General features: G+C 42.2%; 1 protein-coding gene across 3 annotated transcripts in view; it reads left to right on the forward strand.

Moving 5' to 3' along the window:
* Positions 1–372: 372 nt before the first annotated feature.
* Positions 373–17,330, forward strand: part of Rabex-5 (Rabaptin-5-associated exchange factor for Rab5) — a 46,454-nt gene continuing 29,496 nt past the window's right edge. The window contains exons 1-5 of one of the 3 annotated variants that reach the window (XM_070105382.1): positions 373–934; positions 4,767–4,965; positions 13,514–13,671; positions 13,785–13,873; positions 15,845–16,010. In XM_070105382.1, the coding sequence (XP_069961483.1) occupies positions 4,778–4,965; positions 13,514–13,671; positions 13,785–13,873; positions 15,845–16,010 (601 nt within the window). In that variant the 5' untranslated portion in view covers positions 373–934; positions 4,767–4,777. Of the gene's footprint in view, positions 1,039–4,766; positions 4,966–13,513; positions 13,672–13,784; positions 13,874–15,844; positions 16,011–17,330 lie in introns of all 3 variants that reach the window. The other 2 variants (XM_070105381.1, XM_053796707.2) reach the window with 2 other exon arrangements.

A 17,330-nucleotide genomic window follows, 5' to 3' on the forward strand; every position in this document is an offset into this window, starting at 1 on the left:
GGTCCCTGGAATTTCCATTAGGGCCCTTGGAATTTCCATTAGGGTCCTTGGAATTTCCATTAGGGTCCTTGGAATTTCAATTAGGGTCCATGGAATTTCCATTAGGGTCCCTGGAATTTCCATTAGGGTCCTTGGAATTTCCATTAGGGTCCCTGGAATTTCCATTAGGGTCCTTGGAATTTCCATTAGGGTCCCTGGAATTTCCATTAGGGTCCTTGGAATTTCCATTAGGGTCCCTGGAATTTCCATTAGGGTCCTTGGAATTTCCATTAGGGTCCTTGGGATTTCCACTGGGGTCAAAGTATCAAATATCGTCTTATTTTCATTGATGTTTATTGTGGGTATGAAGGAAGTGAGTGAATACTGAATGAATACGTCTTTCATTGAGGAAATGGTTGGCACTTGGGCAGTCATGGTGGTGCCGTCAATGGTGCCATTGAGGTGATAATAGCACTATTGAGGGGGTCCCACTGTTATGGCACACACCAGGGTATGATAATTCCTATCTCTCCAATCCTGTTTCTCCGCTTAATGCCTGTCTTCTTTATTATACACCCTCATAATAAAGACAGCGATAATGAGGACATTTTACTTTATTATATAATTTCAGTAGCTAGTTATAGGAAAATGTGATAATATCATTTTATTGGCCAGTGTCAAATTAAGTAAATACTCATAATAATATAGCTTTTGAGTTATATTTGATATATATATGGATTTACTGAGTAGTTTTTCATAGTGTATAATATGGTAATTGGGGGATTAATGCTTTTTGGGGGTAAAATAACGAAAAAATAGTGAAACGATAGTTTGGGCGCCAGAGACGATTGTCAAGATGGCCGCCAACAACAACAAACTCAGCTGACTCAGTCATAACTCCCTCTATTTTCACCTAATTATTTCACCTCAGCGTCCTTGTCTCAGCTCAATTTAGGTGAATTATCACCCTGGAACACCTCAGGGTTGCTGAGAGTCACCTAGAGGCGCCATATATATCCAATTCGTCTCGTAATTCAGTGAAATCCGCGATTTTTTAACGTAAGGATTTTCCCTGACTACTTTTTGAAGATTTTTTTAAGTCAATTTGCCTTTAAATGAGTAGTTCCTTGATGCTGGTGAGAGCTTTTGATCCAGGGGAATGGAGTGATCCATGGATCACACCTTCCAGTGTTAGTGTTACATTTGCTTGATTTTATTGAGTTATTCTCCATAAGCGCTGTATAGCCCTTGTGGTTTAGCGCTTCTTTTTGACTATAATAATAATCTCCATAAGTAAAGTTTTCTGTGGCTTTAAATTGTATTACTTTATATGTCATTCTGACCCTTATGGGTTTAGTGCTTAATTATAATTATGATTCATACATGTGTAGAGAAGAGAGAAGAGAAGAGAAGTAAGGGAGAAAAAGTAGCTACACTGAGAGTAAAAGGTAGATGGGATACAAGGAGAATAGAAGCATCAGGGAGGAGAGAGGTGAAGGTTTATAAACTAAAAGAGGAGGCAGTTAGGGTAAGATATAAACAGCTATTGGAGGATAGATGGGCTAAGTAAGTAAGTTTATTCAGGTATACACAAATACAGTTACATAGAATTATCATACATAGCAGCATATGTGTAGAGAACCTGGGATAATCCAAAAAAGTCAGACAGAGTGACTTATTTCCATTGGGGTCCTTTAACGAGAGCATAGGCAATGGGGTCGAAGAGGTATGGGGTAGGTTTAAAAATGTAGTGTTAGAGTGTTCAGCAGAAGTTTGTGGTTACAGGAAAGTGGGTGCAGGAGGGAAGAGGAGCGATTGGTGGAATGATGATGTAAAGAGAGTAGTAAGGGAGAAAAAGTTAGCATATGAAAAGTTTTTACAAAGTAGAAGTGATGCAAGGAGGGAAGAGTATATGGAGAAAAAGAGAGAAGTTAAGAGAGTGGTGAAGCAATGTAAAAAGAGAGCAAATGAGAGAGTGGGTGAGATGTTATCAACAAATTTTGTTGAAAATAAGAAAAAGTTTTGGAGTGAGATTAACAAGTTAAGAAAGCCTAGAGAACAAATGGATTTGTCAGTTAAAAATAGGAGAGGAGAGTTATTAAATGGAGAGTTAGAGGTATTGGGAAGATGGAGGGAATATTTTGAGGAATTGTTAAATGTTGATGAAGATAGGGAAGCTGTGATTTCGTGTATAGGGCAAGGAGGAACAACATCTTGTAGGAGTGAGGAAGAGCCAATTGTGAGTGTGGGGGAAGTTCGTGAGGCAGTAGGTAAAATGAAAGGGGGTAAGGCAGCCGGGATTGATGGGATAAAGATAGAAATGTTAAAAGCAGGTGGGGATATAGTTTTGGAGTGGTTGGTGCAATTATTTAATAAATGTATGGAAGAGGGTAAGGTACCTAGGGATTGGCAGAGAGCATGCATAGTTCCTTTGTATAAAGGCAAAGGGGATAAAAGAGAGTGCAAAAATTATAGGGGGATAAGTCTGTTGAGTATACCTGGCAAAGTGTATGGTAGAGTTATTATTGAAAGAATTAAGAGTAAGATGGAGAATAGGATAGCAGATGAACAAGGAGGCTTTAGGAAAGGTAGGGGGTGTGTGGACCAGGTGTTTACAGTGAAACATATAAGTGAACAGTATTTAGATTTGGAAAAGGCATATGACAGGGTGGATAGGGGGGCAATGTGGCAGATGTTGCAGGTGTATGGTGTAGGAGGTAGGTTACTGAAAGCAGTGAAGAGTTTTTACGAGGATAGTGAGACTCAAGTTAGAGTATGTAGGAAAGAGGGAAATTATTTCCCAGTAAAAGTAGGCCTTAGACAAGGATGTGTGATGTCACCGTGGTTGTTTAATATATTTATAGATGGGGTTGTAAGAGAAGTAAATGCGAGGGTCTTGGCAAGAGGTGTGGAGTTAAAAGATAAAGAATCACACATAAAGTGGGAGTTGTCACAGTTGCTCTTTGCTGATGACACTGTGCTCTTGGGAGATTCTGAAGAGAAGTTGCAGAGATTGGTGGATGAATTTGGTAGGGTGTGCAAAAGAAGAAAATTAAAAGTGAATACAGGAAAGAGTAAGGTTATGAGGATAACAAAAAGATTAGGTGATGAAAGATTGGATATCAGATTGGAGGGAGAGAGTATGGAGGAGGTGAATGTATTCAGATATTTGGGAGTGGACGTGTCAGCGGATGGGTCTATGAAAGATGAGGTGAATCATAGAATTGATGAGGGGAAAAGGGTGAGTGGTGCACTTAGGAGTCTGTGGAGACAAAGAACTTTGTCCTTGGAGGCAAAGAGGGGAATGTATGAGAGTATAGTTTTACCAACGCTCTTATATGGGTGTGAAGCGTGGGTGATGAATGTTGCAGTGAGGAGAAGGCTGGAGGCAGTGGAGATGTCATGTCTGAGAGCAATGTGTGGTGTGAATATAATGCAGAGAATTCGTAGTTTGGAAGTTAGGAGGAGGTGCGGGATTACCAAAACTGTTGTCCAGAGGGCTGAGGAAGGGTTGTTGAGGTGGTTCGGACATCTAGAGAGAATGGAGCGAAACAGAATGACTTCAAGAGTGTATCAGTCTGTAGTGGAAGGAAGGCGGGGTAGGGGTCGGCCTAGGAAAGGTTGGAGGGAGGGGGTAAAGGAGGTTTTGTGTGCGAGGGGCTTGGACTTCCAGCAGGCATGCGTGAGCGTGTTTGATAGGAGTGAATGGAGACAAATGGTTTTTAATACTTGACGTGCTGTTGGAGTGTGAGCAAAGTAACATTTATGAAGGGGTTCAGGGAAACCGGCAGGCCGGACTTGAGTCCTGGAGATGGGAAGTACAGTGCCTGCACTCTGAAGGAGGGGTGTTAATGTTGCAGTTTAAAAACTGTAGTGTAAAGCACCCTTCTGGCAAGACAGTGATGGAGTGAATGATGGTGAAAGTTTTTCTTTTTCGGGCCACCCTGCCTTGGTGGGAATCGGCCAGTGTGATAATAAAAAAAAAAAGAAAACATGGAAAAGCTCTATTATTATTATTATTATTATTATTATTATTATTCTGTATAATCCTCCGGGTTTAGCGCTTCCCCTTGATTATAATAATAATTATTATTACTATTATATTATTATTATTATTATTACTCTTATTATTATTATTATTATTATTATTATTATTATTATTATTATTTATTATTATTATTATTATTATTTATTATTTATTATTATTATTATTATTATTATTATTATTTCTTCTTCTTTCTTCTTATTTCTTTCTTATTTCTTCTTTCTTCCTCTTTCCTCTTCTTTCTTTCTTCTTGCTCATTACTAATTATTATTATTACTATTATTATAATTATTATTATTGTAATTAAAAGTAAGCACTAAACCCACAAGGGCCACGCAGCAACCCCTAAGTGTTGTGACAGTTATGAAGACGAGAACAAATTCTAAGTTCGATGACAAATGACTTGTGATAATTCTCTGAATTTTTATGATTGATGTTGATTTGTGGAATTATAGGCAATGATTATTGTGTAAAATATGTAGCCATTTATTTTAGACCTTTTAACCATGTCTTCGAACTAACACCCATTTATTTTAGACCATTTAACCATGTCTTCGAACTAACACCCATTTATTTTAGACCATTTAACCATGTCTTCGAACTAACACCCATTTAGACCATTTAACCATGTCTTCGAACTAACACCCATTTATTTTAGACCATTTAACCATGTCTTTGAACTAACACCCATTTATTTTAGACCATTTAACCATGTCTTCGAACTAACACCCATTTATTTTAGACCATTTAACCATGTCTTCAAACTCGGCCTGGACGGGGGCGCGGCTGCACATCAATGAGTCAGAGCTGATGTGCCGTACGGGTTGCGGATACTATGGGAACCCGGCCTGGGACGGCCACTGCTCCAAATGCTACAAAGAAATGGTCCAGAAAACACAACAACGTAAAACCGTCTTCGACCCCACACAAAAAATACGCAAGTAAGTGGACCCTCACACATTTTTTTTTTCCTTTGTCATCCTAAGACTAAGTACAGAGGTAGAGGTAGGGCCAGGAGCTGTGACTCAACCTCCATGACCACAAATAGGTGATTACATAACCTATTTACTGCTAGGTGAACAACTAACACCCAGGTACCTACTTACTGCTAGGTGAACAACTAACACCCTGGTACCTACTTACTGCTAGGTGAACAGTGACAGCAGGTGTAAGGTAACTAACACCCAGGTACCTACTTACTGCTAGGTGAACAGTGACAACAGGTGTAAGGTAACTAACACCCAGGTACCTACTTATTGCTAGGTGAAAAGTGACAGCAGGTGTAAGGGAACTAACACTCAGGTACCTACTTACTGCTAGGTGAAAAGTGACAGCAGGTGTAAGGTAACTAACACCCAGGTACCTACTTACTGCTAGGTGAAAAGTGACAGCAGGTGTAAGGTAACTAACACCCAGGTACCTACTTACTGCTAGGTGAACAGTGACAGCAGGTGTAAGGTAACTAACACCCAGGTACCTACTTACTGCTAGGTGAAAAGTGACAGCAGGTGTAAGGTAACTAACACCCAGGTACCTACTTACTGCTAGGTGAAAAGTGACAGCAGGTGTAAGGTAACTAACACCCAGGTACCTACTTACTGCTAGGTAAAAAGTGACAGCAGGTGTAAGGGAACTAACAACCAGGTACCTGCTTACTGCTAGGTGAAAAGTGACAGCAGGTGTAAGGTAACTAACACCCAGGTACCTACTTACTGCTAGGTGAACAGTGACAGCAGGTGTAAGGGAACTAACACCCAGGTACCTACTTACTGCTAGGTGAACAGTGACAGCAGGTGTAAGGAAACACACCCAGGTACCTGCTTACTGCTAGGTGAAAAGTGACAGCAGGTATAAGGGAACTAACACCCAGGTACCTACTTACTGCTAGGTGAAAAGTGACAGCAGGTGTAAGGGAACTAACACCCAGGTACCTACTTACTGCTAGGTGAACAGTGACAGCAGGTGTAAGGGAACTAACACCCAGGTACCTACTTACTGCTAGGTGAACAGTGACAGCAGGTGTAAGGGAACTAACACCCAGGTACCTACTTACTGCTAGGAGAACAGTGACAGCAGGTGTAAGGAAACACACCCAGCATTTCACCCGTGCCCAGGATTGATCCTGGACACTGTGTGTGAGAGCTGAGGACACTATCAACCAGGCCACCAGTACCTTCACTCTTATAAATCTCCTGTTTTTAGTGTTTTTTTCATAGATGTGGTTCAAAAAATGCATTAAAAATTGAATAGCACAAACATTGAAGGGTATTCTACACCTTATTCAATTTGGGATCTATAATTTTTCAATCTCGTTCACAAAGATACACAAATAACCCACACATAAAAGAGAGGAGCTTACGACGACGTTTCGGTCCAACTTGGACCATTTGCAAAGTCCAAGTTGGACCGAAACGTCGTCGTAAGCTCCTCTCTTCTATGTGCGGGTTATTTGTGTATCGTTCCAGTCACGGTATTGTGCCTTTTTTTGTTATTCACAGAGAATTTGCACTTTATAGAGAAGTTCATTGTATTCATTTGTCTTTTATGTTCTTGAGAGTTGAATTTGAGAAGAATGTGCATAGTATAGGCCAGTAGGCTTACTGTAGTGCTCCTCTATTCTTATTTCCACACTAGGGGGTCGAGGCCTAGTCGTGGACCGGGCCATGAGGGGGCATCTACCCCCGGAGCATCCTCCAGGTGTTCCGGGGCTTAGTTCAATGTAGACTCCAGTTAGACTCCAAGTTGACTCCAGGTGGAATCCAGATAGTCTCTAGGTAGACAGACAGTGGACAGGACAGTCGTTTGAACACTGCTTCCGTGTCTGGATATCAGCCAGTGGGTCGTAACTAGGTATCTTTTTCTTATCTAAACCTGTCCATTGTGCTTACAGATAACCCACAGAACAATAGTTGGGATACGCTCCTGAACACAAGCACCGCTAAGTTGACGTTGCTCTCAGTGTATTCAACCACGGTGGCAGCAAACATACACTCAACTGGTACCTCCATGAACACTCAATTCTTGTGTCAAGTTCTTCTCTTTAACACCTTATGAGAAGGCCTTTAATACTATGGGCTGATCAATTTTGGATGCAGTTTTTCAATTTCTTTCATGAAAACACAAGACAGAAGAGTTTTATAAAAGGCCTGACTACAAAAGTTATGAAAGGCCTGACTACAGAATTTTTATAAAAGGCCTGACTACAGAAGTTATAAAAGGCCTGACTACAAAAGTTATGAAAGGCCTGACTACAGAATTTTTATAAAAGGCCTGACTACAGAAGTTATAAAAGGCCTGACTACAGAAGTTATAAAAGGCCTGACTACAGAATTTTTATAAAAGGCCTGACTACAGAATTTTTATAAAAGGCCTGACTACAGAAGTTATAAAAGGCCTGACTACAGAAGTTATAAAAGGCCTGACTACAGAAGTTATAAAAGGCCTGACTACAGAAGTTATAAAAGGCCTGACTACAAAAGTTATGAAAGGCCTGACTACAGAATTTTTATAAAAGGCCTGACTACAGAAGTTATAAAAGGCCTGACTACAGAAGTTATAAAAGGCCTGACTACAGAATTTTTATAAAAGGCCTGACTACAGAATTTATAAAAGGCCTGACTACAGAAGTTATGAAAGGCCTGACTACAGAAGTTATAAAAGGCCTGATTGCAGAAGTTATAAAAGGCCTGACTACAGAATTTATAAAAGGCCTGACTACAGAATTTTTATAAAAGGCCTGACTACAGAATTTATAAAAGGCCTGACTACAGAAGTTATGAAAAGCTTGACTACAGAATTTTTATAAAAGGCCTGACTACAGAAGTTATAAAAGGCCTAACTGCACAAAGTTATAAAAGACCTAATTGTACAGAAGTTATAAAAGGCCTAACTGTACAGAAGTTATAAAAGGCCTAGCTGTACAGAAGTTATAAAAGGCCTAACTGAACAGAAGTTATAAAAGGCCTAACTGTACAGAAGTTTCATAAAAGGCCTAACTGTACACAAGTTATAAAAGGCCTAACTGTAATCTTAAAATCTTTGTTAGCAGTTTTCAAACAGAAATTTTGACCTGTCACTGGCCATCGTCGAAGCAGTCACTGAGCCACTGACAAGCACATCGACCGCCCTCATTATGGATGTTGACATTGTTCAGTACCGGTAGTTAGCCCCGTTTGTGTTTGGGGGGGTTATTAATATCATTATTATTATTTCTCTTGCCTGATTATTATTATTATTATTAGATCTCTTGTCTGTACCTACTCATCTGTCTTATTTGCCTGCTTTCCTGTGTCCCTCTCTGCCTGCTTACCTACTTATTAGGGACGTGCCAAGGCACGGGTATCAGGTAGTTCTGATGGTATTGGTACCGGCCTGAAACTGATCATTAATATCGGCAAACATTTTGGTATTGTCTTATCCCTTCTACAGTGGTACCTCAAATTTCTAACAGTTCCCAGCTCGAACAGTTATGTAAGTGTATTTTTGGTGGTCTGAAACAGACTTATCTAATTTACATTATTCCTTATGGGAACAGATTCGTTTGGAAACGGCACTCGAACAGCCTTCTGGAACGAATTTCAGCCGAAATTTGAGGTACCACTGTACTTGTATTCTTGCCTATGTTCTCACTTCTCTTGCTAACTACATTTGTATCTATTGTACCTGTATCACTACCTGCTTATTCACACGAGTTCCTGCTTACCCATGTACAGTGGACCCCTGCATAACGATCAGCTCCCAACTCGACCAATTATGTAAGTGTATTTTTGTAAGTGCTTTTGTAGGTGTATTTTTGGGGGTCTGAAACGGACTAATCTAATTCACACTATTTCTTATGGGAACAAATTTGGTCTATAATGGCACCCAAACAGACTTCTGGATTGAAATAATAACGTTATGCGGGGGTCCACTGTATTTGTATAATAGAATAAAAGAATAAAAACTTTGTTTATTTGCAAAGGTTACAATGTGTAATTACAATTTTAATTTCTTAAATACAAAGAAAGCCACTATCATGCTGGGGGATTTCAGGCAGACTAATCCTAGTATACATAATAATTACAGCCTCTCCTCACTTAACGACGGAGTTCTGTTCGTAAGGCCACACCATTAAACGAATTCATCGCTAAGTGAGGAGCATACTATAATGGTTTACCTGGAGAGAGTTCCGGGGGTCACGCCCCCGCGGCCTGGTCTGTGACCAGGCCTCCTGGTGGATCAGAGCCTGATCAACCAGGCTGTTACTGCTGGCTGCACGCAAACCAACGTACGAGCCACAGCTTGGCTGGTCAGGAACCGACTTTAGGTGCTTGTCCAGTGCCAGCTTGAAGACTGCCAGGGGTCTGTTGGTATTCCCCCTTATGTGTGCTAGGAGGCAGTTGAACAGTCTCGGGGCCCATGACACTTATTGTATGGTCTCTTAACGTGCTAGTGACACCCCTGCTTTTCATTGGGGGGATGTTGCATCGTCTGCCAAGTCTTTTGCTTTCGTAGTGAGTGATTTTCGTGTGCAAGTTCGGTACTAGTCCCTCTAGGATTTTCCAGGTGTATATAATCATGTATCTCTCCCGCCTGCATTTCAGGGAATACAGGTTTAGGAACCTCAAGCGCTCCCAGTAATTGAGGTGTTTTATCTCCGTTATGCGCGCCGTGAAGGTTCTCTGTACATTTTCTAGGTCAGCAATTTCACCTGCCTTGAAAGGTGCTGTTAGTGTGCAGCAATATTCCAGCCTAGATAGAACAAGTGACCTGAAGAGTGTCATCATGGGCTTGGCATCCCTAGTTTTGAAGGTTCTCATTATCCATCCTGTCATTTTTCTAGCAGATGCGATTGATACAATGTTATGGTCCTTGAAGGTGAGATCCTCCGACATGATCACTCCCAGGTCTTTGACGTTGGTGTTTCGCTCTATTTTGTGGCCAGAATTTGTTTTGTACTCTGATGAAGATTTAATTTCCTCGTGTTTACCATATCTTAGTAATTGAAATTTCTCATCGTTGAACTTAATATAGTTTTCTGCAGCCCACTGAAAGATCTGGTTGATGTCCGCCTGGAGCCTTTCAGTGTCTGCAATGGAAGACACTGTCATGCAGATTCGGGTGTCATCTGCAAAGGAAGACACGGTGCTGTGGCTGGCATCCTTGTCTATGTCAGATATGAGGATGAGGAACAAGATGGGAGCGAGTACTGTGCCTTGTGGAACGGAGCTTTTCACCGTAGCTGCCTCGGACTTTACTCTGTTGACTACTACTACTCTGTGTTCTGTTAGTGAGGAAATTATAGATACATCGACCGACTTTTCCTGTTATTCCTTTAGCACGCATTTTGTGCGCTATTACGCCATGGTCACACTTGTCGAAGGCTTTTGCAAAGTCTGTATATATTACATCTGCATTCTTTTTGTCTTCTAGTGCATCTAGGACCTTGTCGTAGTGATCCAATAGTTGAGACAGACAGGAGCGACCTGTTCTAAACCCATGTTGCCCTGGGTTTTGTAACTGATGGGTTTCTAGATGGGTGGTGATCTTGCTTCTTAGGACCCTTTCAAAGATTTTTATGATATGGGATGTTAGTGCTATCGGTCTGTAGTTCTTTGCTGTTGCTTTACTGCCCCCTTTGTGGAGTGGGGCAATGTCTGTTGTTTTTAGTAACTGTGGGACGACCCCCGTGTCCATGCTCCCTCTCCATAGGATGGTAAAGGCTCGTGATAGGGGCTTCTTGCAGTTCTTGATGAACACGGAGTTCCATGAGTCTGGCCCTGGGGCAGAGTGCATGGGCATGTCATTTATCGCCTGTTCGAAGTCATTTGGCGTCAGGATAACATCGGATAGGCTTTATTATTTATTTTATTATCACACTGGCCGATTCCCACCAAGGCAGGGTGGCCCGAAAAAGAAAAACTTTCACCATCATTCACTCCATCACTGTCTTGCCAGAAGGGTGCTTTACACTACAGTTTTTAAACTGCAACATTAACACCCCTCCTTCAGAGTGCAGGCTCTCTCATAAAAAATTCATTTTGATCTTCGACTCTCAGTCTGGTTAGCGGCTTGCTAAAAACTGAGTCATATTGGGACTTGAGTAGCTCACTCATTTCCTTGCTGTCATCTGTGTAGGACCCATCTTGTTTAAGTAGGGGCCCAATACTGGACGTTGTTCTCGACTTTGATTTGGCATAGGAGAAGAAATACTTTGGGTTTCTTTCGATTTCATTTATGGCTTTTAGTTCTTCCCGTGATTCCTGACTCCTATAAGATTCCTTTAGCTTAAGTTCGATGCTTGCTATTTCTCTGACCAGTGTCTCCCTACGCATTTCAGATATATTGACCTCTTTTAGCCACTCTGTTATTCTTTTCCGTCGCCTGTAAAGGGAGCGCCTGTCTCTTTCTATTTTACATCTACTCCTCCTTTTTCTTAGAGGAATAAGCCTTGTGCATACATCGAGTGCCACCAAGTTAATCTGTTCTAGGCATAAGTTGGGGTCTGTGTTGCTTAGTGTATCTTCCCAGCTTATATCGGTTAGGACTTGGTTTACTTGGTCCCACTTTATGTTTTTGTTATTGAAGTTGAATTTGGTGAATGCACCCTCGTGACTAATCTCATTATGTCGGTCTGGGGCTCCGCGCATACATGTCTGAACCTCAATTATGTTGTGATCTGAGTATATTGTTTTTGATATGGTGACATTTTTTATCAGATCATCATTGTTAGTGAAGATGAGGTCTAGTGTATTCTCCAGTCTAGTAGGCTCTATTATTTGCTGGTTTAAATTGAATTTTGTGCAGAGATTTAAAAGCTCGTGTGAGTGTGAGTTTTCATCAGAGCTGCCTCCTGGTGTTATTACTGCAACAATATTATTTGCTATATTTCTCCATTTTAGGTGCCTTATCACTTCGGGATAAGGATTGGCTCTGAGGGTCGGGCCAGTCGGGCCTGTGCAGGAAGCGGGCCTGGGCTCGGGCGCAGGACTGGGCGAGGCGAAGGAACATCAGGCAGTCTTCAGTCAGTCAGTTAGTCAGTCAGCCAGTCAGAGGTGTGTGTCACAACAGCTTCTGCTGCTCCTGCTGCTGCTGCTGCTGCGGCTGCCTCCCGAACCGAGCTCGGACCGGCGTGTCTCCGTGTCCCTTCCGTGGAATGCGCCCTTCCGTGGAATGCGCTAGGCTGCGTGGGCGTGTGTAGTCCTCGGGTGGGTGAGGGCGGGAGGTGATGGGCAATCGTCTGTTTGTCTCACAAAATAACTCCACAGTTGTCTGTTTCTGTCTCACAAAATAACTGTCCACAGTCATCTGTTTGTCTCACAAAATAACTGTCCACAGTCGTCTGTTTGTCTCACAAAATAACTGTCCACAATCGTCTGTTTGTCTCACAAAATAACTGTCCACAGTCGTCTGTTTCTGTCCCACAAAATAATTGTCCACAGTTGTCTGTTTCTGTCCCACAAAATAATTGTCCACAGTTGTCTGTTTCTGTCCCACAAAATAACTGTCCACAGTCGTCTGTTTCTGTCTCACAAAATAATTGTCCACAGTCGTCTGTTTCTGTCTCACAAAATAACTGCCCACAGTCCTCTGTACATCCTGGCAAGCTCAACAAGTCTCACTCCAATCTCATACTTCTGTATTTTTTCCTTCTTCACATCTATGGTGTTTCTCACTTTCTTTACCACAAGGGTACCGCTAGCAAGTTTCTTTGGGCCCATGGCAGCTTATTTCACAGCCCCACAAGCATTAAACACATTTAAATAATCGTAAAATGTGTGAATGAGATTGCAGGTTAGTGTTCACTCAAGCATAAACAAAGCTAGACTGCTCACGGCGCCTGCGCGGGGACGCGGACAGAGCGGGCCAGCGGACAGGTCCCGTACCCGGCGGTCCGAAAATAGGGGAGCGTTCGATAATAGGGACACAGTTTGTCCGAAAAAATGGTCTTATTTTCGAAACGTTTGATATGTGATACGTTCGATTTTTGAGGTTCCACTGTATTTAGGTATGCATACTGGTCAGAGAGCCCGTCATGAGTCCGAGACTTTGGTAAACAAGTACGTCGCTAAGTGAGGAGAGGCTGTACTTAAGTCTAGACAAGATAAGAGTGGTTAACATTTTAATAAATCTTTATTTTATCTTAATACGTACTATGTATATGTATGTTTGATATCACCCACCAAAATATAAAAATATATATGTATACATTTGTATGTGTGTGTATATGTATGCATGTACAGGTTACTACACATCCATGTATTTGTTTATATTTCATATATGTGCATGTATGTATACATGAATGTATTTTTGTATGTGTGTGTGTATGGTAATACCATTTAAAAAGTGTATAGGGGATACATTACCATATGATAGCAGTGGCCAGCAGTAACAGCCTGGTTGATCAGGCCTTGATCCACCAGCAGGCCTGCTTTGAGAATAGGCCCCAGAGAAACGAGGCTTGGTCATTGTACTCATTAAATTGTTTACATTGTAATGTTTACATTGCAGCAAGGTGAGTCGTTCGGTGAGCGATGTGTCAGAACTCACCTCCACCGCTACCTCCATGATGAGTCGCAAGTTCGACCGCTTCGAGGAGAAGCGGCGGCAGCAGCTCGACAAGCGGACCAAGGCGGTCAAGTCCATCTTCCGCAAGTCGCAGAGCAAAGGTGCGTGTGGCATTTTATTCTGAGATGATCCTGCCCAAAATCATGGCGTTTAATTCTTTAACTAATAATAATATTGAAGATGTTAACAATTAATAAAAATGATAATATTGCAGACGTCAACAAAGTGGAACACCCTAAGCCAAACCGACAACTCAGCATCGAATCGCAGTGTGTTGGACAAGAGTTTAATGACTTTCTGAAGGTAATGTGACTCATTCTACAGTTGGCATTACACTCATACAATGCTGAACCTTGATCTGACTTGTATTAATGGGGAATTTTTTTTTTTTGTTGTTTTTGTTTTGTTTTTTGTGTGTATATATATACTCACCTTTTTGTACTCACATACTTGTGATTGTAGGGATCAAGTCACTTCTCCTGGCCCTGCCTCTTCGCTGGTTGCTACTAGGTCCAGTCTCTCTCCCTGCTCCATGAAATTTATCATACATTTTTAAAAGCTATGTATGGATCCTGCCTCCATTACTTCACTCTCCAGATTGTTCCACTTCCAGACAACTCTGTGACTGAAGAAATACTTCTTAACATCCCTGTACCCATATAAGTTTTCAACTTCCAGTTGTGTCCCCTTGTTGCTGTCCCCTTGTTGCTGTGTCCCCTTGTTGCTGTGTTCCTTTGTTGCTGTGTCCCCTTGTTGCTGTGTCTCCATGTTGCTCTGTCCCCTTGTTGCTGTGTGCCCATGTTGCTGTGTCCCCTTGTTGCTGTGTCTCCTTGTTGCTCTGTCCCCTTGTTGCTCTGTCCCCTTGTTGCTCTGTCCCCTTGTTGCTCTGTCCCCTTGTTGCTCTGTCCCCTTGTTGCTGTCCCCTCGTTGCTGTGTCCCAATGTTGTGTCCCATCTCTGAAACATCCTGTCCATATCCATCTTGTTAATTCCTCTCGGGATTTTATGTGTCATTGCCATGTCTTCCTATTTCTCCTGTCCTCCATTGTTGTCAGGTTGAGTTCCCTTAACTTCTCCTCATAGGGCATAGCCCTTAACTCTGGGATTAATCTTGTGTGTGTGTGCAAATTTACAAAATTGTGAATTACCGTATTTTGTGGCACATAAGACAATGTTTCCAAGCAGTTGTAATGTAACAGTAGTAAACTGCTAAAGTTTAGGACAAAACCAACCCTTGACCTTGGACATAAAAGGCCCAGCCTGATTTCTTTATATTTGCACTCTGGTGTTTTATTGTGATTTCTTCCGTACGATTACAGATCATTTCTTTCTTGACTCAAGAAATCGTAATGACACGATTGCAAACAAACCATACCCCCGGCCGGGACTCTATGACCGCGGGTTCAATCCCGGCCGGGGGTATGGTTCATTTCTTTCTTTTCTGCAGCATATAGGTAATGTAGTTTGCATAGATGAAAATCACCCTGACACAGCTGTTGCAAGCCGTGCTGGTGACTATTTCAATGACAATGTTGTGGCCCATTTTAGACAAATCGTAAAGGAACGGGAGGTACAGAGCTCTATGGACAGATTTGTTGTGCGACAGAGGTCCAATGACTCTCAAGCTGGTCCTAGTGGCATTAAAAGAAGAAGGGAAGTAACCCCGGAAAAGGACTTGCTACCTCAAGTCGTAATGGAAGGGGATTCCCCTTCTAAACAGTAAGAAGATAATGCTCTCCCCTCCTCCCATCCCATCAATCATCACCAGATCTTCAATAAAAGTAAGTGTCATGTAATTGTGCATGCCTTTTTCAGTTTGTGTGTATTAAAATTAACATTTCATGTGGTAAAAAAAAATTTTTTTCATACTTTTGGGCGTCTTGCACGGATTAATTTTATTTCCATTATTTCTTATGGGGAAAATTCATTCGCATAACGATTATTTCGCATAACAATTATCCCTCTTGCACGGATTAAAATCGTTAACCGGGGGTCCACTGTATTAAAATATTGATAGGCATAAAGAAAGCCATTAACAGGCAGTGCATTCAGGGCTTACATACTGCTTAAGAACTGGTCTGAAGTTAAGCTTAAGCTGGCCCTGTGTCCAGGTTGGACCATTGTTCAGGGTGGACCATTGTTCAGGCTGGACCATTGTCTAGGCTGAACCATTGTCCAGGCTGTACAGTGTATCTACCACTCTTCGCACCGGACAACAGACAAGTTTGGCGCTTCTCTCCCACATTGACACAAATCAGAATTGTGGTACTTGCAGACTCTGAGCAAGGACGTGCAAGTGCGTGTGAGCAAGCAGATCAACATGTTCGTGGACAAGATGCTGCGGTGCGTGGAGTTCCAGTCTGTGGACGAGTCCGGCGAGCAGGTCCACGACTTCTACAACACCATGAACGAAATGGTCTCAATGCAGAGCGCCTATCATGGTAAATTCTTTGGCATTTGTTTTACCTGCTGATGTAAGAGACCAGAGTAGCCTTGCAGGAGTAAAATCTCGATTTGACGGACTTTGTAATTTTATTTTGACCTCATTGGACATCTCCCACCAACATTGGTGACCCAGAAAAGAGGAAACACCTTCACTGTCACATGATCACTATCTTGCCAGAAGGGCACTGATATCACAGTTGAGATGACCCTATAATTGCAGCCTCCCCCACACCACCTTCAGAGTACAGGCACTAATATACACCTCCAGGACTCAAGTCCCACTGACTGGCTACCTTGAATCCCCATGGAAACACAGGATAAAGTCCACTTGGTTGATTTGGAAACAGCAGACAAGTCCATTGGTTATAGAATTGTCCTCTATTGTTACAGTCATGGAAATCTTATTTCTGTCTTCCACAGTCACTATTACCTGCAGTCCATTGTCTCTTATTAGTCCACCAAATTACCTCTTATTAGTCCACCAAATTACCTCTTATTAGTCCACCAAATTACCTCTTATTAGTCCACCAAATTACCTCTTATTAGTCCACCAAATTACCTCTTATTAGTCCACCAAATTACCTCTTATTAGTCCACCAAATTACCTCTTATTAGTCCACCAAATGAAATCTTGAACCATTGACTCTTGCAGGTGTTGTATTGTACTGCTTGTACATCCTTTATACTCTTCCTGCCTCCTTCCTTTCTTTCCTTACTCTATCTCTCTCCCCTTTCCTTCTTCCCTACTTCATCTCTGCCTCCCTCCCACTCATTCTCCCTGTCTTACCCTCCCACTCATTCTCCCTGTCTTACCCTCCCACTCATTCTCCGTCTTACCCTTCCACTCATTCTCCCTGTCTTACCCTTCCACTCATTCTCCCTGTCTTACCCTCCCACTCATTCTCCGTCTTACCCTCCCACTCATTCTCCCTGTCTTACCCTCCCACTCATTCTCACTGTCTTACTCATTCTCCCCACTCACTCTCTCCCTGTCTTACCCTTCCACTCATTCTCCCTGTCTTACCCTCCCACTCATTCTCCCTGTCTTACCCTCCCACTCATTCTCCCTGTCTTACCCTCCCACTCATTCTCCCTGTCTTACCCTCCCACTCATTCTCCCTGTCTTACCCTCCCACTCATTCTCCCTGTCTTACCCTCACTCATTCTCCCTGTCTTACCCTCCCACTCATTCTCCCTGTCTTACCCTCCCACTCATTCTCCCTGTCTTACCCTCCCACTCATTCTCCCTGTCTTACCCTCCCACTCATTCTCCCTGTCTTACCCTCCCACTCATTCTCCCTGTCTTACCCTCCCAC

The sequence above is a fragment of the Cherax quadricarinatus genome, chromosome 98 (assembly GCF_038502225.1).
Source record: "Cherax quadricarinatus isolate ZL_2023a chromosome 98, ASM3850222v1, whole genome shotgun sequence".
Taxonomy (NCBI): Eukaryota; Metazoa; Arthropoda; class Malacostraca; order Decapoda; family Parastacidae; genus Cherax; species Cherax quadricarinatus.